The following is a 24,635-nucleotide window of genomic DNA, read 5'->3' as shown; positions in this document are numbered from 1 at the left end:
TTTTTACGTACACAGGGGCGGCCAGGCCAACCTGTAAATAGAAAACCAAGGCTGGCACTCTTCCACAAGCCTCCGTCCAGCCTGTTACGTGGTAACGTTATATAAAATAACCATTCTGCAAGCCATTCAAGTGCTTCAGAGCAGCAAACCTGACGTTAAAAGAAATCATGGCAAGATCAGAAATGTAATTTCAAATATGATTATATTAAAATTAAAAAGCAAAGCCCAAAACATTCATGAATAGCAGCATACATTTGCTGTATTACTGCAGTGTTCCTGCTTTGTCAAATCTGTGTGACAACTTAGAAAAGACATTTTCCCCACCCATGAAGCCTCCTTAACAGAGAATACAGGGGACAGCAACAGAAGGGTCACTAAGATTATTGCTGAAGACAAGAAGTGCTGCAGTAGTGTATAAGGAATGTGAAGTACAAAACATATACATTGGAGAGGCTGTGAACTGATTTCCACTTGATTTTCTTGCCCAGTATTAGCCTTTGCATTGTGCCATGCACCATTCCTATCATATTCAGCCATTTAAGAATTCCTCCTCAATGGAATGAAATGATCAGAAGTTATTCTACAGAGGCAGAAAGATTCATAAAACAAATTTATGGGGTTTTTTGCTTCCTTGTTTGTTTTTTAAACATTAGAATGAGCCTTTCTTCCCCTTGCTAAAGGCTCATAAAGCTCAGAAATGCTCCTTGTATGCACCAGGTCTTCAAATGCATAATCATGTACTATTTTTCCCTCAGGACTTACATCTTATTCAGGGCACGGGAGGGATAAAAAGAAAAGGGCAAAATTCAAATGACAAAGACCACCATGAATTCAGCACCTCAGCGTTAATTTGAAAACAGGACTGCTTTTTTAACTCTTTCTTTTTATATAACTATGCATTGCTTTCCTAGGGAACATGGGGGGGGGTTAAGGTATGTGCAAACATATGAGGCAATGAATGTAATATCTGTAAACAGCTGAAATGAGAGAACTGAAATTAGAGTTCAGCAGGAAGAGCCCTGCTGAAGCTGAATTCAAGTAAATGCATATTAGCAACGATTCTCTCCCATTCTACTGCTTAATCCTGCCATTTTATAATCTTCCCAAGCCCTGGGTATCCACATTGTATGGAAGAGGCTTCCTTGTGAGTATCGTGTGCTGATAATCAAGCCCAGCACCCTCCCTCTGCTGAGCGATGGTGTGCTGCCTACTGAACCCGTGCCAACGCGCTCGGGCTCCCCGACTGTTCCTGCTCAAACCTGCCTCACACAATGCCGAGGGGAAAGGATTTCATTTGTTTCCAAGAGCAAGCTATCCATGTTCTGCATACGCTTTGGAAATTTTTAGAAACAAACCAAACCTGAATGCGAAAGAAGAATCCAAAGGATCCCAAGATGTAAAAAATGAAGAATCCAAAGGATTCCAAGGTATAAATAAAAGATTTTGCTTTAAGAGCACTGAATTTTGGGAATTCTTCCCTTTGTGTAGATTGTCTGCTTTGCCAGCCCTTGCCCTCACCCAAACCCACGTGCCCAACCATCCTGATGGCAGCTGACCACAGAACAAACACCCCATCTGACACAGACGGCTGAGATGGTTTTCATTTGGGGGTTTGCTCCAATGCAAACTAAAACCAACCTTTTGGGCTTCTTTGCAAAACCAGGATGGTGTCGAGAGAGCCACTCTGAAGCAAGTGAGGTACTCTTCACGTTGGGAAGGCTTCACTATAGAACTAAACCAGTAAGTTTGCCTATCATGGGCTCACCTTGCCATGGCAAGCGAGGTTTATGCTGGTTCCCTAAACGGGCAAATGAGCTCTCAGCAAAATCCCACCTTTGCTGACACAGCAGCATTATAATATGACTGTTGCTGGCTTAGCTATACTGATAAAAAATGAACAAAACAACATCAGCCCTCATCCTTACTGATGCAGGGAAGTGAATGCCTGGCCCAGTAAATATCGCACTGGCTGGGAATGTGGGAGAAACGGGTTCAAATCCCTGCTCTGTCTGATCCAAAGCTGCTCTTTTTGGGGTTCCAGATCACAACCATTTAAGTAGGACGTGGGAATCTCACCATTAGCTTCTTCTATGCAGATATTTAAGTTCAGCAGCCTAACTACCATATTTCTGATGAGAAACAGCCCTATTTCAGCTTAGGTTTCCACTGAAATAAAAACATTCTGGCTTCAATAAATCATCATGTCACGGTAAGAGATAATTTAGCTGAAAAGCTAAATTAAAGCTTGTGTTCCGACAAGCTTTAATCCTCCTGCTAAAAATGAAGATAGAGTTCATAGAGTCCTAAGAATGATTTGGGTTGGAAGGGACCTTAAAGCTCATCCAGTTCCAACCCCTGCCACGGGCAGGAACACCTTCCTCTAGAGCAGCTTGATCCAAGCCCCTGTGTCCAACCTGGCCTTGAACACTGCCAGGGATGGGGCAGCCACAGCTTCTCTGGGCACCCTGTGCCAGCGCCCCAGCACCCTCACAGGGAGCATTCTTTCCTAATGTCTAATAATACATGGCTCCTATATAGCAAAGTTTTGAGAACAGCACAGTTATCTTTGCTGCTTCACAACACAAGAGTCTAAGCCATGTACGCACTGGAATTGCTTCATGAAGAGCAGCAGCAGATATCTTCTTAAAAGGGGCCCATATTAAAGCCCGTTGGTCAGGCAAATACAAAGCAGGGTTATAATTACTCTGCCGTTTTCAAGCAGAGGGAGCTATTGTACAGGAAGAGAAGAGCGATACGAACTACAGAGACAGGGCTAAAGCAGTAATGTGAGCTGTGCTGCAAAAGCCTGGGTGCTTGTCACCAGTGCCCGTGAATGGCAATGTGATTGCCATAAGGAATGCAGCAAAAGCTGTGTGTGAAGACACAGACCTGCTGGATTTCAAGGTGTAATCATGAAAACATATTCCTTATAATTCAACGAGGGTGGCTGTAACTGGATTGCACTGTGCTCATCTTACCAAAACAAAAGGATCAATGTTGTTTTGAAACCTTGCCTTATGATTTACACTCAAACCCCAACGCACCCTAAAGACCAACATCTGCTAGAACAAGACAGCAAACACTGAATTCACCCTCACAGCTTGTAAGCAGTGAGTGCAACTGTACTGTACGGGTTGTTGCCTTGCTTTTGAAAGAAAGCAGTGCTAGAAGCAGGCTGAAAAAACAGGTTCTCACCTTTCATACTAACTGCAGAAGGCAAGTTCACTGTGACAGGGTCCTGATGGACTCCGGAGCCACCTCCGTATTAACAGAGCTGCCACAGCCACTCAGGGTTACTAAACTACACACCTAGCCTAAGGCTCTTCATAATCAGTCAGTAGTGATTTTTAGTCACTAGTAGTTCAGGTCCAGATTTCACCTCTGCTTTAAAGTGAAAGGCTCATTTCCTTGGATAGAGTTTACAGGCTGGGAAGAAGCTCCCTCCCCAAACCCAGAGCTAAGATGCTGCTGTAATGGTACTCAGCTGGGATACAGAAGCAACTTAACTCCAATAGTTCAAGCAAATATTACATGACTTCGCAAGACAGCAGAGGGAGTGTGTATGGGATGTCCCATGCATCTTAAAATGAGCATGAACTGGGCTCAGCACATTTGAGGAGGAACTTTAACTTCAGTCTACTGAAGGATTCCTTTACACAAATGAATCATTTATGGTCAATGACAAAAGGAATCGGTCAGTGAAGTAAAGCTAACAGGAGACAAACCCCTTAACTCACAAGCACTGACATAAATTCTTAAGTAAAAGAATTACATGTAAAAAAGTCTGCGACTTGTATAAAGGGATGGAAGCAGACCTCTACCATGCACCAGCTCAGGATGCTGGCCTCCAGGTAGCCCTTGGGGAACTACTGTGCTGTAGCTGCTGTCTTTCTCTCTGTGCTCGAGCCAGCCATAGGCTATATGAACTTGTTTCAAATAGTCACAATTTATTCATGCTTAGCACACCATACATTTAACTACGTTGAACCATAGGTTTTCCCTCCCCCCCTACTGCTCCTCATCAAAATCCACAAACGTTTCCTGGAGTCCAGGTGTCAAATTTTTCTTCTTATTTTCAGAGCCTCATTTGTTCTGGATTCATTTAGCAGCGCAGAGTCACGCAGGGGCCACTGCAGTTGCTGCCTCTGGGATCCCTGGATTCAGAGCAGCATGAAGTCTCTTAAAAACCTGAGCTCTGCTAAAATGTTAAGAGTCCCAGGAGCACCAGGTTAACAGAGTCCTACGTGCAATGCTGCTGGAGTGTGTGACTTCAGTGTGGCTTCAGGTGAGGGACCTGAACTTGCTGGGGGCACCCAAGAGTCACACTCTTGTTAGATACCAGAGGTCCTTAGGAAGCAAATCTGGAAATACAACCAACAGAGCTTCCCTCTGTCCATCACCCTGGAAAATTAAAATGACAAGAACCCACTCTTTCCCCTTCCTTCCCAAAAGGTGAGGTTTCTGCAGCAGCCAAGAGAGGGCACTCCAGGCCAGCCCAGCTCCCGCACTACCGGAGGCGTTTCATGCTCTGACAAGTCCATCCCCATCAGTCCAGCCCCCAGCCCCAGCAGAGCCCTGGCTATGCGCAACGGATGAGGAGCAGCCTGCCCTGTGCAGCAGGCTGTAGCTATAGCTCGATTGGATGTGAGCAGCTACCACGTTTTCTGGGGTTTTGTTTGTGTTTTCCTTTTCTAAAGGCTCGCATGAAAATACAAGACAAAGCAGCGGGTGACTGACATTCACTGTGCAAAGTCACTCTCACTTAGTTACAGGCTATATTAGTTTTGGCATCATTTAGGATCTAAATTCAGCTAGCCTGACTTCCTAGAATATTTTAGCTTTCTTCAAGCAACAAACTGCCTGCTGCCACAAAAACACACATCCAAAATAGCATGGCAAAGGATCCCAAAAGAAACAGTTTGAAACTTTTTTCTCCCCCCCCCCTTGTACCAATTTTGATTTATCTGAACAATTTTACAAGTGCCAATTTGTATACTGCAGGTTTCGGCGAGAGAGCCAAAACAAACACGTTAAAGCTCAGAGGTCAGAGCAACCCAGCTTCATTTTGCATGGGACCACTTCCAGGTCTAACATACGTATCCATATTTAAAACTCTTCAGTTTGCAAGTGAATAAGATACCAGACTGAAAGCCTCTCAAACACAACATACTGAACAAGGAACATACACTCGTCAACAATGACAAGCACCAAATGCATTTCATGTTTGTCTTACTATTATGTAGAACAAAGGCAGAACTGCACATGAAATAATCTACCTGTATGCTCAGTGTTGTGAGATTACTCGAAATACTCATCTGTGCTCTCATTTTGTGAAGTGCCACTTGCTCCCTTTGCAGAGCCACCCTCCACATACACACCAACAATGCCAAGGGGATGCAGGAATCGAGAACCATGAACAACCTGCATCCTTTTCAAAGGCACTAAGTGCTTCCCAACAGAAGGGGAAGAGAGAAAGAGGCAGCTGTGAGTGACGTCCAGTTCCCTCCTTAAGGTGGCCTCAATGTAGAGCCTTAAGGTCCAAACCTTCTGTTCATTCACTCCAATGTATTTACAGGAGTTGGCCGTAGGAACTGCCAAAGGTACTCTACAGCCTGAAAAAACATCCCTGAGAAAGCGCTCAACTAGTTTTTGTTAGATCCACTACATGGGCAATTGAGCTGTAATTCGAAGTGTTTAAGTCTTGTTCCTGCCTCTTCCACTCGTGTTAGACTGCAGTCAGCAGGACTACTTAGGAAAACGACTATACAACACACAGCCTCTGGCTGTACCAAAGAAACAAACTCCAGGCTGATGTGCTGAAGTAATACAAACTTAAACGCAGGATGGTATTCAAGGAGGAACGCTGCACTTTCCTGTGATGTAAGGCAAAGCACTAGAAATAAAACATAAGTATTTATTGATCTGCAGTGAGGGAATAAAGCAATGAATTTCAGCAGCTCTAGCGTGCAGCCAGCATTAATCAAAACCTCTGTGGTGGGAAATGTCAGCAAAGAAACAGGAATTCACAGGGAAAGGGAAAAACACAAACAACACATAGAGCCACACCTAGAGGAGGAGAAGGAAGAACAAGGTGGGAGTAGGTGGCACAATGGGTTTCCCACACCGGGCTTTCATCATCTGCAATCTGCAATCCTATCAGTCTTCTCCAGCAAGAATGAACACGGTGGCCAGTGATTACTCAGACCCACACAGGTCTGGCAGAGCTGGCAAGCGCTGCGCCATCAACCTTCATCTGCTGCAGAAGAGGGATGCGCTGCAGATCCTTGGGATGGAAATGCCTCCAGGGAACGATGAAAAGGAAAAGATCTTACACACTAGTGCTATTCTCAAATAAAAAGATCAAAGATAGGCACTGCTTCTATGGTAGTTTTGAAAGTGTCACCGTGCAGTGGACTCAGGTGCATGTCACTATCTTTTAATTTATCAAGCTTCTCAATCAACCTAAGGTTCCATCCGCCTTTTATATTTGCTCTCAACAGAGCTAAAGTCACAGGGATTACATTCATTAGACTCTTAATATCTACTACTTTCAGACTTTCCAGCTCCAGAAAAAACACACTGAATGCTGACTACAGGGAAAAGCCACAGAGATAAGAAAGAAAAACCCTGAACTCATAAGGAAATGGAGGAAAGCCACTGTGTGATGAGATAAGGAAGGGATAGAGATGTGTGGGAATAAAGAAAGAAATACTGATGAGCCAAGGGAAAAAGTATAAACAGTATCACCTACACAGCTTACACTTCGTGGTCTTAACACACATTCTGGGTTTGATCAGCTTTCAGATTCAAATAATCCTTGAGCTAAAAATCCACTGAAACAGCCCAGCAGGCACTTCCAGTGGTTAGGAATACTGCCCTCAACACCGTTAATGGTCTGTGGAAGTGCAGTGTGTGTTTTCACACAACCAGAGCTCTCCTCTGCGTGGAGGGTGTGCATCAAACAGCAAACTCCTGAATTACAGGAGATTTTCTATAGAAAAAGCTGCAAAAGGAAACAGACAGGACAGGCCTTTTTGTCTTTGCAACAACAATCTGCAAACAGTGACTTGGTCCAAAGATGACTTGCAAGAGTATGGATGGTGGAGAACAGAGAAGGGTAGGTAAAAAGATTGCAGAAATTTAAGGCTACTGCAAAACACAGTGAGAACAGACAGAAAACTCCAAGCGCAACAGCTCTATTTGGATTTGGGGAGCAGCATCTTGCAGAAGGGTGAGGTATTAAGAAAACAGAATACCTCATAACTTCAGAGTTCTTTTCAGAATTCTTCATGCTCATCCATCAGCACCAACATATACCTTAAACCTCATCAGTTCAGGACAACAGATTTGGACCTGTCTGGGTTGAGCTTTTACATACCCGTTGCTCCACCATCCCAACGTGCTCACTGAAAGACTAGCACAGCTCTTAGATAAGCAACGCTCATTTGTGCAGCTTCCTCAGGTCTCATTGTCTTACCCTTGCTGAGATTTACCAACTCTTTAACAAGAATTCCAGCTAGTTTTGTCCCTTTAAATTCTCGCCCTCTCTTGCAGGCAGAAGACATCTGTGGAATAATAATGAATTTCTTTGGTTTGGGGTTTTTTTGTTTTTATTAAAAGCTATTCTTCCTAGCAGGAAATGAAAGAGAACAACCAGATTGTAGAATCTGGGGGAATAGGGAAAATGTTTCTGAAGGTTAATAATAATAATACTGCTTAGCATTTATGTTGAGGATATGCGACAAACCAAGGAAAAACAGATGTTTTCAGTAATGCTTCAGTTTCTTTGCAAACTCAGGTATTGTCCAGAGCACTCACTGGCTGTGGCAGCTCACAAAAGACAGGAGGCCCTGAGCTGGAAGACAGGGAGCAGAATGAAGCCCCCATAATCTAAGGAGAAATGGTCTGCTACAATACTTATACACACACCAGTCTATGGGGCTGGAATGGACCCACCCAAGGGTACCAAGGAGCTGGTGGAAGGTCTTACCAAGTCACTTTCTATCACATAGCAGCAGTTCTGGCTCACAAGGAAGGTCCCAGTTGGCTGGAAATTAGCAAATGTGATGCCCATCTACAAGAAGGGCCAGTAAGAGATCTGGGGACCTACAGGCCTGCCAGTCCCAGCTTGGTGCTGGTTATGGGGTTAGGGAGGACATCATCCTGAGTGTCTCCACACGGCACATACAGGAAAACCAGTGATCAGGCCCAGTTAGCATGGGTTTATGAAAGGCAGGTCCTTCTCGACTAACCTGATCCCCTTCTATGACAAGGTGACCTGCCCAGCTCATCATTCCCCTGCACTGGGCACTGGTGAGGCTGTACCTCGAATTCTGTGTTCAGCTCTGGGCCCCTCACTACAAGAGAGACATTGAGGTGCTGGAGTGGGGCCAGAGAAGGGCAACGGAGCTGGTGCAGGGCAACGGAGCTGGAGCAGGGCCTGGAGCACAAGTGTGATGGGGAACGGCTGAGGGACCTGGGTGGGGGGGACTTAGTCTGGAGAAGAGAAGGCTCAGGGGAGACCTTACTGCTCCCTACAAGTGCCTGACAGGAGGATGGAGCCAGGAGGGGGCTGGGCTCTGCTCCCAAGGAACAAGGAACAGGACAAGAGGAAACAGCCTCAAGCTGCACCAGGGCAGGTTTAGACTGGAGATTAGGGAAAAATTGTTCCCCAAAAGGGTGATCAGGCATTGGAACAGACTGCCCAGGGCAGTGTTTAAAACATCCTAGGGAAGTGTTTAAACATCCCTGGAGCTATTCAAAAGACATGCAGATACGGTGCTTGGGGACATGGTTTAGTGGTGAACTTGGCAGTGCTGGGTTAATAGCTACACTCAGTCTTAACGGTCTTTTCTAATCTAAATGATTCCATGATTCTATGAGATTCCTTCCTAACCTCCCACTTGAAGTCAGACTGATAACCCCAAGCACAGCCTCAGCGCATACCCAAGCCCTAATGTGTCTTCTTGCCTCCAGGTTCTCCAGCTGTTCTACCTCAGCAAACTTTTCCTGTGTATCTGTCTGTATCTCACGCTGAGATACACAGTCCCTTTCATTTCTTATTAAAGTGGTTTCTCGTTTCCCAATGCTTTTAGTATTGCTGCAGTGAGGTTTTGGAAGCCACTAATCATGAACACCCTAGAAACTTCACCAGGAATGTGCTCAATTGCATTCACCACCTCTTCAGCCCTTAAAAGTAGTATTTAAGCTGAACTCCAAGAGAATTTTTCAAAAAGCTACATTGAATTCAATTCATGACACACTATTAAGAATTATTTTACACATGAAGCAGCTTAATATGATTTAAAGGATGCAGAACTTTCCCATAGGGGGAGAGAAGCAAATCCTCCGTGAGATGAGTACCAACACAGTTGGTACTGAGGCTTACAAAACTTTGATGTTAATGAATGTGGATGGGTTGTAGAGATGGGAGAAAAGCTGCCTTTATCAGTTTTCCCAGTACCAAGCTGATAGCCATTGTAAAACTGCTTTTTAATACAGCTGTGCAGCTTTTGCCAGTAAGCCACAGGTTTCCATCACATGATCAGGTGAAAATGTGCTTAACAAGGATGTGAATATGCTTCTTTGTTCATAACAAACTTATCACAAGACAGACAAAGCTCAAATTATCACAAGAGGGCAAACGGGTAGCCAGGGACATGTCAAAGCATTCCAGCCTGCATCTCCCTGTTGAGCAGTCCAAGAAAGGAAAAATATATAAGCTAGTTGAATACCACCTTCTACAAATAAGAAGTCAGTTTGCTTTTTTGTGACTCTACATCTGGAGCCTGTTTGTTTGGGGCATAAAGAAAAGAGGAAAGATATTTGGAGACACTTAAATTGCTTCACTTCCTGCCATGAATGACTATGCAGTGATCTTGTTATGAAAGAGAAAACAATTGTTTCCCATGCTCCCTGGGAGAAGGACAACATGTAACCTGCTGAACATGCAGCAAGAGACTGTAGTTCAACTGTAAGAAAAGACTGCTAATGGTAAGGGAGATAAGTCCAGGAATAAGGCAGCTGTGGAGTCCCTATTGCTAGACTACAGTAAGAACCCCTTAAGCACTGACCCACGCTGACTTCATGTTGTTTCAGGTCTGGGTAAGATGAAGCTCAAATAATACTGAAATACCTGTTAGTGATTCCATGGATGGGTAGACATTTACACCTACATCAGTCCATGAGTTCCTACAGCCTAACAGGTCTATAGGGCACCTGGGTACTGTGCAATAGAACCCAGGCACTGGGGAGTTACCTTTCAAGCACAGAGAGAGAGAAACAGCATCTCACAGGCATTCCTAAGAGCTATGTAAAATGTCAATCCTCTCCACTGCAACCCTCGCCCTCTCCAGTTTCACACACTTTAAAACAGCTGCTTTAAAATACTCTGACTTCAAAGCCCAGTAAATTAAGCTCCCCATAAAGTCCATTCAGCTTTTTGTTTAATTTGATAAAAGCTCATCAGACCATTCAAGTTACCTTCTGGTCAATACTGCCTCCAGAAATCTGCAATTCAGCTACCTGTGGTTTTTCCAATCTCTCTGTAAAACATCACTAACAGAGCCTGTTGGCCTGCATGTACCAGGTTTCGGGTAACCTCTGTTACAGGGCCACTCAAAGTACCTTTTATGCAACTGTGAGCTCTTTTTTTCCTCTACAAGTTTTTGTATTGTGTGATTTTAGTTTTCTCTTGCCCCAGTGCCCTGGGATGACCATTTTTATATAGCATTTCACCTTTGTTTTAACCTGATGACATACTATGCCCCCTTCTATTTTAATTTGAGACCAAAACCACTTGGTCTTAACAATGACTTAGCTCTTAGACTTGCTGGGCAGGAGGTTTAACTTCAGGCTAGAAAAGTTACTATTAAGCTGGTGCCAGACTCTTTGCAGTGGTGCCCAGTGACAGGACAAGGAGCAACGGCCATAATATAAAACACAAGAAGTTTCACCTCAACACGAGGAAGAGCTGCTTTCCACTGGGGGTGTCAGAGCACTGGCACAGGCTGCCCAGGGGGCTGTGGAGTCTCCCTCTCGGGAGACATTCCAAACCCACCTCGATGCGTTCCTGTGTAAGGTGCTCTAGGTGGTCCTGCCTCGGCAGGGGGTTGGACTGGATGAGTTACAAAGGTCCCTTCCAACCCTCATGATTCAGTGATTCTGTAACACTTTCATGTCTATTGACAAAAAACAATACATAAGCTTACTATAGGTCCTTGCATCACTGATGATCCCAAAGCACTCTACAAACAGAGTACTTGGTCCCTCATTCACCATCAAAACATACTTGCCGCTAACTGTGCCAGCAACACTACATAAAAGTTAGTTAAGAGGTGAAAGAGAGAGCAACTTCTCCAAGTGAAATTACAAGGAAATTAAGGGAGGTAGAGTATATTACTTCACGGAGAAGTTGGCCAAAAGACCAAACAGCACACCTTTTTAATGGCTAAAAAGGGGGGCAGGGTCCCTGTTCAAGATAGAATCACCAGCAGCGCAACACTGCTCCTCAGGTCTCTGCTGAACACTGTGTGTTATCAGCTGAGGGAAGCACAGCACATGTGGAGCCTGTTGGAGGCTGCTGCTGCCTCTCCTTCTGCAGGCTTTTCATCTAAGTGTTATCAAGAAAAAGCACTGCCTAGCCTAAGAGCTTTGACAAGATCCCAACACAGTGGTGACAATAGAAGAATACACAGGAGATTTCATTTTGAGACCTCTTTGCTGTTTCTTATTTAAATAAGCCATCACACTAGGAGGAAAAAAAATCCAGTGAAACAGATCATTTCAAGAACACACAGCGTCAGCCTCCCCATCCACCTCCCCTCTCACCGGGTACTGACCCTGCTGGCAGAGCAGCAGCCTCAAAGATTTTAGATTTCCTACCACGTAACTACAAATCAGGACATTCAGCAAAGGGGAAAGAGAGATTTTCTTACACATAGTGATCATGAGAAGCTGAACAGTCTCCTATATAAATACAGCCCTGTTCTAGCAAAGAGAGTTACTCTATTTCTCTAATGGTAATTCCAAAGTTTTAGGAACATGTGTTCATGTCTTCCAATAGGACTTATTAAAAAACAGAAGGTTGCTCTGTTTTAAGCATTTAAATCCCTAAAGACAGGCAAAAGAAAACACAGGACGAAGTAGCAATACTATTGATTATGCATAATTGCTATAATTAATTTGTAATTAGTTCATTAAAATCTATAGGCATTACATTGGAATTATGCTTGTACATTTCTGGGAATATCCTGCAAGTCACTTGGGATATGCTTATCATTTATTTGATAGATGAAACATTATTAGAAAGACAGCCCATTAAAAATTAATATACCAGAGGAATAATTTCTTGATCTCAGCATTCAGTTTTCTATGTACTCAGATTCCTATTCCATCTTGCAAAGAGTTTGTATTAATACTGTTTTTCCAGAGTGTGACTTGGGAAGCATTTTAGACAACTGAAGCACAATACCCATTAGGCCAAGTATGGGGCCAGTTTTGAGAAGACAAAATGAAAAATACTGTATATACCATGACAGTATTCAGCACCACATCTAATTCTATAATCAGACTTAAAATGGAAAGATTAGAAGCCTTCAGCTTCAAAAGACATACCAAACATGAGTGGAAAGCAGTAGGAAGAAACTTCATAAGTTTCACAGCACCATAAGCAGCCCGATCTCTAATTGCTTAACATTCTTCCACTTCTGCAGTGCATCTGGCATCACTCACTGTCATAAATGAACATGTCTGTATGAGCAGCATCTCAGGGGTTCTTAACTACTGCAGATAACAGCCACCAGTCTCTCACAACAAACGAGTAAAGTGGGCTGGTATACACTGGTACTACCCTTCATCAGGGACTGTAGGGATAGAGCAAGGTTTAAACTTAAAGAGGGGAAGTTCAGGTTAGACAGAAGGAAGAAGTTCTTTACTGTGAGGGTGGTGAGGTGCTGGCACAGGGTGCCCAGAGAAGCTGTGGCTGCACCATCCCTGGCAGTGTTCAAGGCCAGGCTGGACAGAGCCTTGGGCAACATGGTCTAGTGTGAGGCATCCCTGCCCATGGCAGGGGTTGGAACTGGATGATCTTAAGGTCCTTTCCAACCCAAGCCTTTCTGTGATTCCATGTTATCTACCTTGATGGAAGATGGAATAATAGCGCCTCACTGTTTTTTTCCTGTGATGTTACTTCTCTATTCCTACTCGTCTTTCAGAAGTACCACCAATATTTCTGAATTGCCATTTCAAACAATAGCTTCAGAAATAATTTGACCTTAAACATCTACACTACAGTCACATCATTTCCAAACTGGATACATAACACCAAAGTTTCCTTAAATTTCTGTAACAGAGAGGGTCAGTCCTTACGTGTATAATTATGAGCACCAAGAATAGGCCTTCTGCTCAGAATCAGCTCTTAGAAAGTGTTTTCCTCCCCACTCTACCTCCATCAACACTAACAGGAGGTTCTTTTTCTGATGCACTGATCCATGCAGCTAGGCTATGTGAACACCCATTTTCATTAAATAAATCTATAAAAAATAAGTCATATAATTACCTAAAAAGAGCAAAATGAGCCGTGGATATACAGTGCAAGTAGTGGCATTTGCCATTATAAGGCTTGAATCTTCTCTTGCAAAACAATGAGTATGTGCCTAAAACCAAACCAAACCCTTTCGTTTTTAAAAGGAGGGTAAAACTGCAGAAAGAATTGCAGAACGGAGAGTTGGGTCTCCAGGTCCTTTAAGCCACAATCAAACACTTCATTGTAATTTTGTGCTTCTCAGCAAATCTGCTTTAAGAATTCCAAACAGTCTCCCTGGAACCACATATTCCCCTGCCTCCAATCTAGCATGGACAACTCTTTATTTTCTTTGCCCTTCACTCAAGAGTGTGATGGATGTATTTACATAAACATGCACACAGGCACAGATATCTCTCTATCAAAATTAATCTGCAGATGATGAAAAGTGTAAAAGATCTAAGAGGCAAATCCCAAACAAAAGAGCATACTTTATACATAAATATCTTGAAATTAAAAAGATCTGAGATTAAGTGGTTTACCACTCATTTAGAATTGATTAGAATGTATTTAAATTTAGCCGAAAGTACCACAACATTGCTCATGTATTTGCATCTGCGAATAAGTAAATAAAAAGCCTGTTATTAAAGCCTTCATTAATTCTGATGAGAACTTAAAAGCAAATCTGTGTACTACTGCTCTGTAAAGACTCCCAGCAACTCTACAGTAAAGCTGGCACTGCAACACAACATGTGTCAGCGAAAATGACTAACAGGATCTATTTTCAGTAATCTTATATCACACGGGTAAAAATATAGAATTAATGGTTTTGTATCATATTTCAAATATATTTTTTTATTCTAATTCATTCCCAATTCATGCGTTACTGTATCAAAAGGTGAGTTTTAGATGACTTGACATTTATGCACAATAGTGAAACACATTTTATTAAACTGCAATGTTTAGGCAGTATTCAGATGTGATGTGTATGTTATTATGAAGAGTGATCCAGCTATTTTATTTCCTTATAATTATGATGGCTAGAGGTTTAAAAATATATATTACATTGACTAGAAAGAACATCTCATTCTGACTACAGATTGAGAGTTTCTAGATATTTAATTGAAGCCAATATTATTGACAGAAGGATTCATTAATTTCAGTAGAATTTTCCCCCAATTAAAGAACTTGTCTGTTGGTTTCTATGGAGTTTAGCAATTAAGTATATAACATGCCCCACAATGGACCTTCTTGGAAAAATCAAGTTTTAAGCTATGGATGACTTGTGAAAGTCAGCTTCCCCCTGTCTCCCTTTCCCTTCCCCACCCCAAAACTTCTTCCCGTATCTCTAGCATTAATACTGGTTTAATAGCTTAAGAAGAGAAGTGTAACTGAAAAATTATTAATAGGTTCTTCAATCTCTATTCTTACACAAATAAATGTATTAAAGCAAATTTGTGCTTACAGAAACCTGAGTTTGCAACACCGATTCATGCGTCAGTCCTGATGGTCCCTTTTGGCTATGAAGGACAGTCCTGGTGAAACTACCTCTGCAAACTCTAATTTTCATGGCTTGGTCCAAACTCTGAGTGCATCTTTCTGCAACTTGAGTGGGACCACAGATCACAGACCAGAATGCGTTCATAGTTCATTTATAAATGAAAGGTGATTTGGGGCAGCACGGAGAGAAAAAGCAAAAGACTCGTGGAATTAGGTACACAGGTATTGCAGTGTACTTCCTCAGAAAGTTTGCTTGCCACTCTCACAGCTGAAAGGTCATTCTAAGTTAAAACAAAATTAACCAAAACCCAACCTCCCTCCACCATTTAGCCATTAAACTCAGAGTTATGAGGTGAAGTTTGATTAAAGATTTTGCACTTTATCACATCTGATAATCAGACTAGTTTAGAACAAGAGTTGGCCTCAAAATACATTACTTTTCCCTGTACAGTTATTGTATACCCAGTATATATACAGTATTGACACCCAGTAATCAACATCACAAAACATTTTAAGGCACTGTACAAAACAAAGGGATTTTTAGTTACACAGAAAACTATACCTGATAGTCTAAAATGCTGAATCCTAAACCATTTTTGTCTTTCTCCAGCTGAATAACCTTCACATCGGGAGACCATAATGCTAATTCCCCTTCTTCCTCCTCAGGATCAATGTCTTCCTTGGCTTTTACCTGAAAGATAAAACCTCTAGTTCAAACACTATTCTTTCAGCTCTTTACAAACACCGTTCCTTCAATATTTTGATTATTAATATCTCATATATGGCCTAAAATATGACCTCTTATGGAATTACAGCTTCATTGAACATTATGCATCTAGTTTTCTCCAACTTGCTGCCTTTTATACTCCCCTGGGACTATGCCTACACGTTTGAGCAACCTGGCATACAAATACCCACGTATTAGTCAAATTAGTTCTTACAATATTACTAACCTGTTACATGTTGATGAACTTCAGCTGTCCCATTAGATGCATAAAGGAAAGATAAATATCTTAGCATAAAAGATGCAACCATTGACAGCTAATAGACCAGACGATCAGACACATATGATACTTGCAGCATTAAATATGCAAACAAAAAATTCCTCTATTGTAACTATACAAAGAGTATCTAATTTGAAAGAGCAGTTTCTTTTACAATTTTTGTGCTAATGTATAAAAGAGGTATAGTCACCCAGTTTTGTTGGGTAAGGACAGCTTCATAAATACATCTTATAAAAAGGCATCTTGTTTTCCAACATGTACATTTCCCATAATGCTATTTTGTCCATACAATCTTTGCAAAGTATCAGTGTATGATGTTGCAAGAAAAAAGTTAAAGTCTCATACCATTAACTTCACACTGATTTAACTTTATTTCTTTGAATAAATATGCTTGTTACACAGAGCACTGCCATAAGGCAAAAGGAAGAAATTTTTCTTCCACACACTCTTCATTGATGCTTTTGCCAAAAGAAAGCAGAAATATTATGAGATTGCTCTAAGAAGAAGGCAACCTCTGTTCCCTCAATATTCCCTTATGGCAAAGATGTGCAACTGACGGGATGCACATGGAAAGTGCAACAACAAAAACCACAGTGGAGCAAGTTCTGTTGCAACAGAAAGGGCCTTTTACAAAAAGGTGTAATACTGTGCACCTTATTCTTTCATGGAACATCCATATTTCTTAACTCCCCACCTTAGAGGAAATTAGATTAGAAAACATCAGAAAAGATGAGAAGTTGAGGTGTAAATCCTTTTTAGAAATAGGAACAACCATTACAAGTGTCAAGATTTAGTTTAAGACTTTAAAGCTTCTGCAGTGAAAAGAAACATTAAGTTTCTTCTTTTTTTTACCCCAGTTCTATAAAAACCTACTCAGAACATGGAAGCAATCAGCTAATGGTGGCAAGGATGTGATTTAGTATAATTCAGAGCTCTCACTCAGCTATTAAGTGTAAGAATGATGCATGGGATGTACCTAGTCAGCATGCTAGCTCGGTGATTTACCTACCTTGTATTTATAGTACAATGAAGTTTCTCATGACCAACCCGTATAAACTGTAGTAAAAGTACCAGTGCTGCAAACATGAACTATCTTTCTCTGAAACACCAGCTGTCCCTTACAAGCCCAAAGTGATTGGCAAAGGCAGCATTATATGACAGTTTAATAGAAAACTGCCACATGTAATCATGTATTTTAGGAAATGTAATTTAATACTGAAAAGTGGTCTGGATCAAACAGCAAAAGGAAAAAAGGACATTGGCTTTAGAAAGTAAAATCACTTTCTTAAAAGCATATGCACTTTTTAAAAAGTTATTGTCCTTTTACACACTGAATGACATGAGAATCATAGAATAGTTAGTGTTGGAAAGGACCTTAAGATCATCCAGTTCCAACCCCCCTGCCATGGGCAGGGACACCTCACACTAGACCATGTTGCCCAAGGCTCTGTCCAACCTGGCCTTGAAAACTGCCAGGGATGGGGCAGCCACAGCTCCTCTGGGTACCCTGTGCCAGTGCCTCACCACCCTCACAGGGAAGAGCTGCTTCTTTATATTTAACCTGAACTTCCCGTTTCAGTTTGAAGCCATCACCCCTTGTCCTATTCTTGTAGCCCCCTTCAGATTCTGGAAGCTGCTCTGAGGTCTCCATGCAGCTTCTTTTCTCCAGGCTAAACAGTCCAATGTTAGCCTGAAAAGTCTACCTTTCGTTCTGGAGGAGAAGCTCCCATGGTGGGCTCATCCACAAGAGACTCAGTGCCATCATCAAAGAGTCGCCGACAGCAAACCAGCGTGAAGGGGGGTGGCACTTCTTTTAGAAACGTGACTGCCTCACGGCGCGATTTGCCATACAGCTGAACTCCATTTACCTGCACAGAAGGGGAAACACATCCACATTAAGATAATTAAAAGGATATCAACCAGATTCTTTTATTATATATTGCATAGACGTCTTTTCCCTGTTGAATGTGTGTAATTTTACCCAGGGATTCTGGCAAAGCTCGCACAGCTTTATTAACATAGGCTTCTGAAGCATACATGCACCACTGTTAAGACTTCAACCTCATCCTGTGGCTATTGACTGGTACATCATGGCTCTGCTCTCTTCACTTCCCTCTAACTAGTTTTCTGATCTCTCTTTTCCCTAGCCTAAATCTTTCCCGGCATTATTATTTCATTCTCATCTGCTTCTTTGCTGGGGACATATTTTTAGCATTAGGGTTATGTGGTTGAATTTGAAAAGATAAAAAACACAGATTTTGAGGTCTAATCAAAACTTTGAACACAGAACTAGAACAACTTTGTCCACTGTCTAAAATGTAACTGAATGGTTGAAACCAACACAGATCCTACAAAAAGCATACAAGAATCTTTATATAGTAAAAAAAACAACCCAATTACAGCAAGCAATTAAGCAGAAAGCCCTGACAAGGGTCAAAGCTTAGCATCCAATAAGCTTTAGATGCTGAGTGACAACAGAAGACTGTAAAGCCATTGTTAATCATAGAATCACAGACTGCTTTGGGTTGGAAGGGACCTTAAAGCTCATCCAGTTGCACCTCCCTAGAACGGGAAGGGACACCTTCCACTAGAGCAGGTTGCTCCAAACCCTCTCCAACCTGGCTTTAAACACTGCCAGATGCCACATTTGACCCTAAAAAACACAGCACATAAATTTACATGTGTACATGTGCACATCTCTGTACATGTGCACTTGAGGCAGAGCTTCACCATATAATTCCCAGATCTCCTTTAAAGGGACTTGATCTTGTGCAAGACTACGCAGCAATCTCACTTTAGCCACATTTTCTTGCTGATCACCTCTACATTCCCCCATTTTTTCCTTAGTGTTTTCTTCATTGTAAATGTAACTTATACTGCTGGGAAACACACTATAACCCAGCCAAGGAGAAAAATTCAGAGCAGTGTAACTGGCCTCCAACATGGTAAGATGAACTGCTATGGGTTTCTTCTGTAAGAATTACAGCAAGTGCTGAGCTATCAGGCTAATCCATTAGTTAATTATTTAAGCAGAAGTATCTATGCATAAGGATTTTTTAATGCATTGAGAGTGGCAGTGTGGTGGAACGTTACCAGCACTTCTCAGCATACAGTGATTGATGGGGAAGAGCTACTGTGCACTCCCAAGCAGACTTGGGGACTCCCAGGCTGCTTTTGCAGCTGCCAGACATCAGCCTCTACACAGGCAAGGTGCCCTATACCCCATCCATTCACCACACCACTCTAGTTTCTTGTGCTATCAAATGAGATTGAGTGAGATTTTATAACAAAGGTAGAAGGACACAAGGAAGCAATTTATTCCTAAAAAAGAACACAATGAAATTAGCTAGAATTAGGGGAGGGGAGAAGAAAATACCATGCTTTCTATCATATTTGAAACACATCATTAAAAATAACCAACATTCAACCTCACTATATATTACAAACAAAATTCCTTACTGATCACATTTTAATCCCAACTGTATCGGGCCCAGGTAGAGCTGCTTGTTTGGGGAATGGGGCTGTCACTTTTTCCATTGCAAACCCCTACTTAAGGGGATTTATAACTTGGCTGCAAAAACATACTCTGGCCTAAACCTGGCATATATAGCTTTAGCCCTGAAGCACATTTTTATTTTGTTGGGTTTTTTTCCAGCTACAGAGTAGAAACAAATTTATGCTCACTAGGTCTGGACATACCTGTGAACCTAATTGTAAGTACACAGTCATAAGTAAAACTGTTAAATATATACAATTAAAGTTTCCCAAAGTTACTCTACAGCACTGCATTATTGCTTTTTGTATACATTTTTTTCCTGCTTAGCGGCCAAGGAATATAAGCAACACTTCCGGCATTCCATTAATCCTTTCCTTTAGGAATCAAGATTTCCTCCATTAAGTAATAACTGCAGAAAATGTTTTAGGTCTTAGTGAAACCAGTATGAATTTTTGATGTTATAGGGTGAACAACAAATAGGCAAGAGCTGTACACCTAACAAATCAAGCTTTCAGAAGGCCTCATTCTGTCCCACTGATGGCAAAAGTTCTTTGCATGTACTAAAAAAAGGTTCAAATTCACCATATTCCATGACAAGCAGGTATTCAATAAGAAATTAATGTCTTTTCACTTGCAGGCTGAGATACTGATAGGTATAAATACATAATTACACACACACAAAACAGGTGTTCTTTTAATACAATCAAATAAATATTTTTCCTGAGCAAATAGGTCTGGTGTGATTCCAAGAACTTCAAAGCTGTCCCAATACCTCTTTATACGTACTTAAACAAACTTATAACAGCTTATACACACAGATATCTTCTAACACTCAACAAGCGAGTTCTAATGTGTAACAGGAACCACTATTCCTGAGACTGTTGTAAACCTCTTAGGAGTGACAAATATTAAGAAAGATTATCCACCAAGAAAGCTGATGCCAAATTGCTTAAAAAGGTGCACTAAAGGACTACAGATATTCAAGCTGAAACATTTCAGAGACAAAACCAAACATGAAGTCCCTAAGAGGTCACAAGAATTTGACATTTTCTCCATAAAAGAGGAATGAAACAGCGAAGAAAACTAATGTGACTTCCAAAGCACTACACTAACTGCTTCCACAACCAACTCTTCAACGCTACTGCACACACAGCAGCCAAACTAGAATTTAATACAGGCCTTTTTAAGAAGGCAAAGCAAACAGGAAATAGTTCTATTTTGGGGTGGTTTGGTTTGGTTTTTACCTCCAGAAGTTCATCCTCCAGTTGCAGAAGACCAAGTGTTGCAGCTGGACCATCTGAAGCAATTGATGATATATAATGATGTCCATCAAACGTGTCAAGCTCAACTCCTAGTCTCAAAGTGTGGATGGGTAACAGCTGCCAAAAGATAAGCGTGGTCGAGAATTAATGTCTTTAACCACAACATAAACACATTTAGGATTCAGTAGCTCACCAAATTAAAGTAAGCACACAGTAAGATGATTACGTTTGCAATAATGATATCATCTGTATTACAGCGGAGGTGCCCATAATTTCTCCATAGAAACTGCACAAATAAAAACAACCCATCTACCTTTCAGAGAAAAAAGCAATTTAAGCTGTGTCCATCCTAGCCAAAAGGCAAGTTTTCAACAGAACTGAAAGAAATTCCATAACCACCATTAAAAACTCATCACAAGATCAGCTCTCTTACTCCTTTAGGAGGTACACTACTTTGAGGTAGGAAAAATATCCATGAAGTACCCTCTGCAAATAGCTATTAAAACTGGCATCCTTGTTTCTGCAAGGTGAAATCACTGAACTCCTGTTAGCCTTTTTCCAGTGGGCCTCCTTAATTTGGAAGCTTTTCTCTTCCAGCTGAAACCAGGACAGGAGCCTCCAACCATTATAGTCCCTTGGGTCTGCTAATACTAGAAAAATCAGCTCTCTAACACTATCCAGACAAGACAGCAGAAATCATGGCGAACTGGGGAGAAGGGGTGATCAGCAGTATCTGCTCCTTCAGTTTCTCTATTTTCTCACTTTTTATTACTTGAGCTTAAACACTGCCTGTCCTTGTAGTTCCCATTTAATTCTGGATACACAAGTAAAAGGAGAAATCCATCAATCCTCAACATTCCCTCACACCCATGTCTGATTATGAGTGTATGGCCTTTCTTCACCAAGACATCCCCACAAGCATACAAATACATCAGCTCCACAAGCCTCTTTTGCACAATAGTAACATATTTATCTTGAAAATCTCTGGAAAGTCTCAGAACACTGAAATGAATTCCAGCTCTGACCATTTCAATTAAATGGACCTCCCTCTCCCTGGATCACTATGACAAACTCTTTCTGCAGGATTATGACATTGTTCAGCAGAGCTTCAACCTCTGCTCCATTCTGTAGTGGCTTTCAACAACTTAAGTTGTTGGGGTACTTAAGTACCCCAAAATCTGAGGCTTATATTCATGGTTTGGATTTCGGGGGATTTTATGTTTGTGTGTGTGTTGAAAGATTCATTTCCCAATGCTACAAAAAGGTATTGGACCAGTGCAGAAGATAAGCAGAATATTGGCAGCCTTTTTTTTGGAAAAGTAAGATAGAGCCACAAAGCCACTAAATTTCCTAAACAAATACACCTGGAACTGTCCCATGCCCTCCTAGGATTTACCCTGCCAACATACACCATGAAGGAAACCATCATATAAGTCATACCTTTGAGTACTTCTGGAGCTCCGAATCATCTGTAATAGGCATATCCACATTCACAACCTACAAATTGTAAACCATAACATTTTTCAATAGCAGGACAATAAAGATTTTACTGGAATGAAGAATTCTGGCAAAAAACTGATGAGTAAAATAAACCGTGCTTAAAGTCACATTGATGCAAAATAATTTTAAACAAATGTTAGAAAACTCGTTCAGACACAGAACATTTACAACTAGGAATGTGGTGATTATGCACTATTAGCAGACTTCAATATTATCCTATTCCCAAAGCCCAAGTGCCAATTTTAGTCAAGTTCAGTAATCCTGTATAAGCACAAAATGCCATTATCTTTGACACAAATGCCCAAACTGACTTGCCTTTTGAATTTGAAAAGTACAAATGCCTTAAGTTATTATTTCAGGCTACAGTACAGCCATTTAACATCTAAACCACCATCCTGTGCAGCATGCTCCTGACACGACTTGAAATACATGAGTTTAACCACCAAAACTGAATGCAAAGTGGATTATTTAGAAGAGTGAAAAGAAATCCTTTCAGTGTAACTTTAATTTTTTTTTGTATTAATAATTATGTTGACTACCAGTTTTCTTGTAAAGTTCTTCCTTAACACAATTTATTTATCTGTAACCTTAGAAGATTATTTACTCCAATTTTAAATGCAGCGAGATGACATCTGTGGTGATCTATGGCCCAGAGTTGGGGTTTGCGACACTGAAGTTGAACAGGTTTGGGAGGAATGCTACAACTGTTAGATTTGGAAAATATATAGTCTTTGGAAATTTTTAGTTTAAACAATAATACTAAGGTTCAGCTTTTTCTTTCAGCTTAATTTTAAACAGGGCTTCCAACCTCTTGTTTTCCAGTATTTTTCCAAACAGACAGAATCCATCTCATGTTCTTTCAGTTGTGACTAAATGACTCTATGACTCATAACTCCTCAGCTTGATTGCTCACGCTTAGGTACCTGGTGACAAACACCCCACAGTCATATATCCCTGTACAGACTTCCAGAGTCTCTTTCTGTTTCAGCAGGACCTCAGCTCCTTCCACTGGTACCACAAAGGATCAGCAGCACCAAAGCCATGAGCAACACCAAATACTCTCTTCAAACAGCTATTTCCTTTGAAGATAAATACTTCTGAGTGAATACTCAAACCTGCAGGCACTTTCAAGGTGACTTTCTGGGAGGCGAGTGTAGGAGTGAGGAAAGCATGCAGCAGGGACTGCACTATCAGGCTGAAATCAAACTAAACACTGTTATTGAATGCAGCCAAGCAAGACTAGAGGTAGGTACCACCAACAAGAAGTGGAAGAAGTGAAAAAATGACTTTCAAAACAGGATGCCACAACAGCTTCCTTCTATTATTTAAGAGGACCAATCGTTAACATTCTCACTCCTGACATTTTACCGGTGGCAGCTAAAGAAGAATTAGAAACGGATGGTTTCACGAACTAAGCAGGTTTTCGTCCTCTGTGGGAAGTGTGATGGTGCTAAGGGAAGTAATATCAGACTCTTGAAATGTAAGGATGGGAATACCAAGCAACTGAAGTGGGCAGCTGAACAGATTTATTGCATCATGTACATAATCTTACATGAACTTCAGATCTTAAAGGAGTGCTAATGGAAAGAAGAGAAGAGAGTTTCTCCAGGCAATTCTTAAAGCTACTTTAAATCTTCCAGCGAGTGACTGGAACGATGGCTACTCCAAGTAGTAAAAATAAGCGTCTCTAAATCAACTGGACAAGCATTGCAAAGACAAACAGGGCATTTTCCTGGTGGTGGTGAGAATTTTTCAAGTCCTTGGAAAGAACAGCGGCAGAAGCTTTTTCTCTGTACCCACTGGCTAACACAGCACTGAAAAGCAGCAGTGAATTACAACTTCAGTCAACTCCTTATGATGATTCATCAAAACAAGCTTTTGCTTGGCAATTACTAAATATGAAGTGAAGAAATATCTGATAGACACTGGCACCACAAAGTTACACTACTGTGAATTACTTCCTATTTTCCCAGCATGTTTGAGAATCATTCTTTCACTCTTCTAATATAATTTTAAGATTCTTCATGAAATACAAGAGCTCCATCCTGAGCTTTTTTTTTTCCCAGGGCACAATAAGCCATAAATGAAAATCATAAAATCATAAATGAAATCATAAAAAAAGCCACATATTTTAAGTGGCTGCTATGATGCAGATTTAAAAGGACAGTTGATTTTCTTAAATCACTATTCCTATCTAGTATATAACAATAGTATCTACATAAACAGAATCTAGAAAACCACCAACTCATTATAACATTCCTATATTTCACCTCTGATGTTACGGGAAACAAAATTTGATGTTACTGATCTGTTCCAAACACTAAACTGTTCAATAAACAGCCGGGAATGCT

At 41.2% G+C, this 24,635-nt stretch overlaps 1 protein-coding gene across 4 annotated transcripts in view; it reads right to left on the bottom strand.

The window, feature by feature from the left end:
* Positions 1-24,635, bottom strand: part of PATJ (PATJ crumbs cell polarity complex component) — a 154,354-nt gene that overhangs the window by 100,746 nt on the left and 28,973 nt on the right. For all 4 annotated transcript variants that reach the window (XM_062617518.1, XM_062617514.1, XM_062617515.1 and 1 more), the window contains 4 exons: positions 22,225-22,281; positions 20,767-20,901; positions 17,730-17,894; positions 15,585-15,713 (listed from right to left, as the gene is read on the bottom strand). In XM_062617518.1, coding sequence (XP_062473502.1) covers positions 15,585-15,713; positions 17,730-17,894; positions 20,767-20,901; positions 22,225-22,281 — 486 coding nt within the window. The remainder of the gene's footprint in view (positions 1-15,584; positions 15,714-17,729; positions 17,895-20,766; positions 20,902-22,224; positions 22,282-24,635) is intronic.

This window comes from Pezoporus occidentalis, unplaced genomic scaffold (genome assembly GCF_034315485.1).
Source record: "Pezoporus occidentalis ecotype Australia unplaced genomic scaffold, CSIRO_AGI_Poc_V1 ctg198, whole genome shotgun sequence".
Lineage (NCBI taxonomy): Eukaryota > Metazoa > Chordata > Aves > Psittaciformes > Psittacidae > Pezoporus > Pezoporus occidentalis.
Note: the sequence above shows the minus strand (reverse complement) of the source record. Positions and strands in the feature narration are given on the sequence as shown.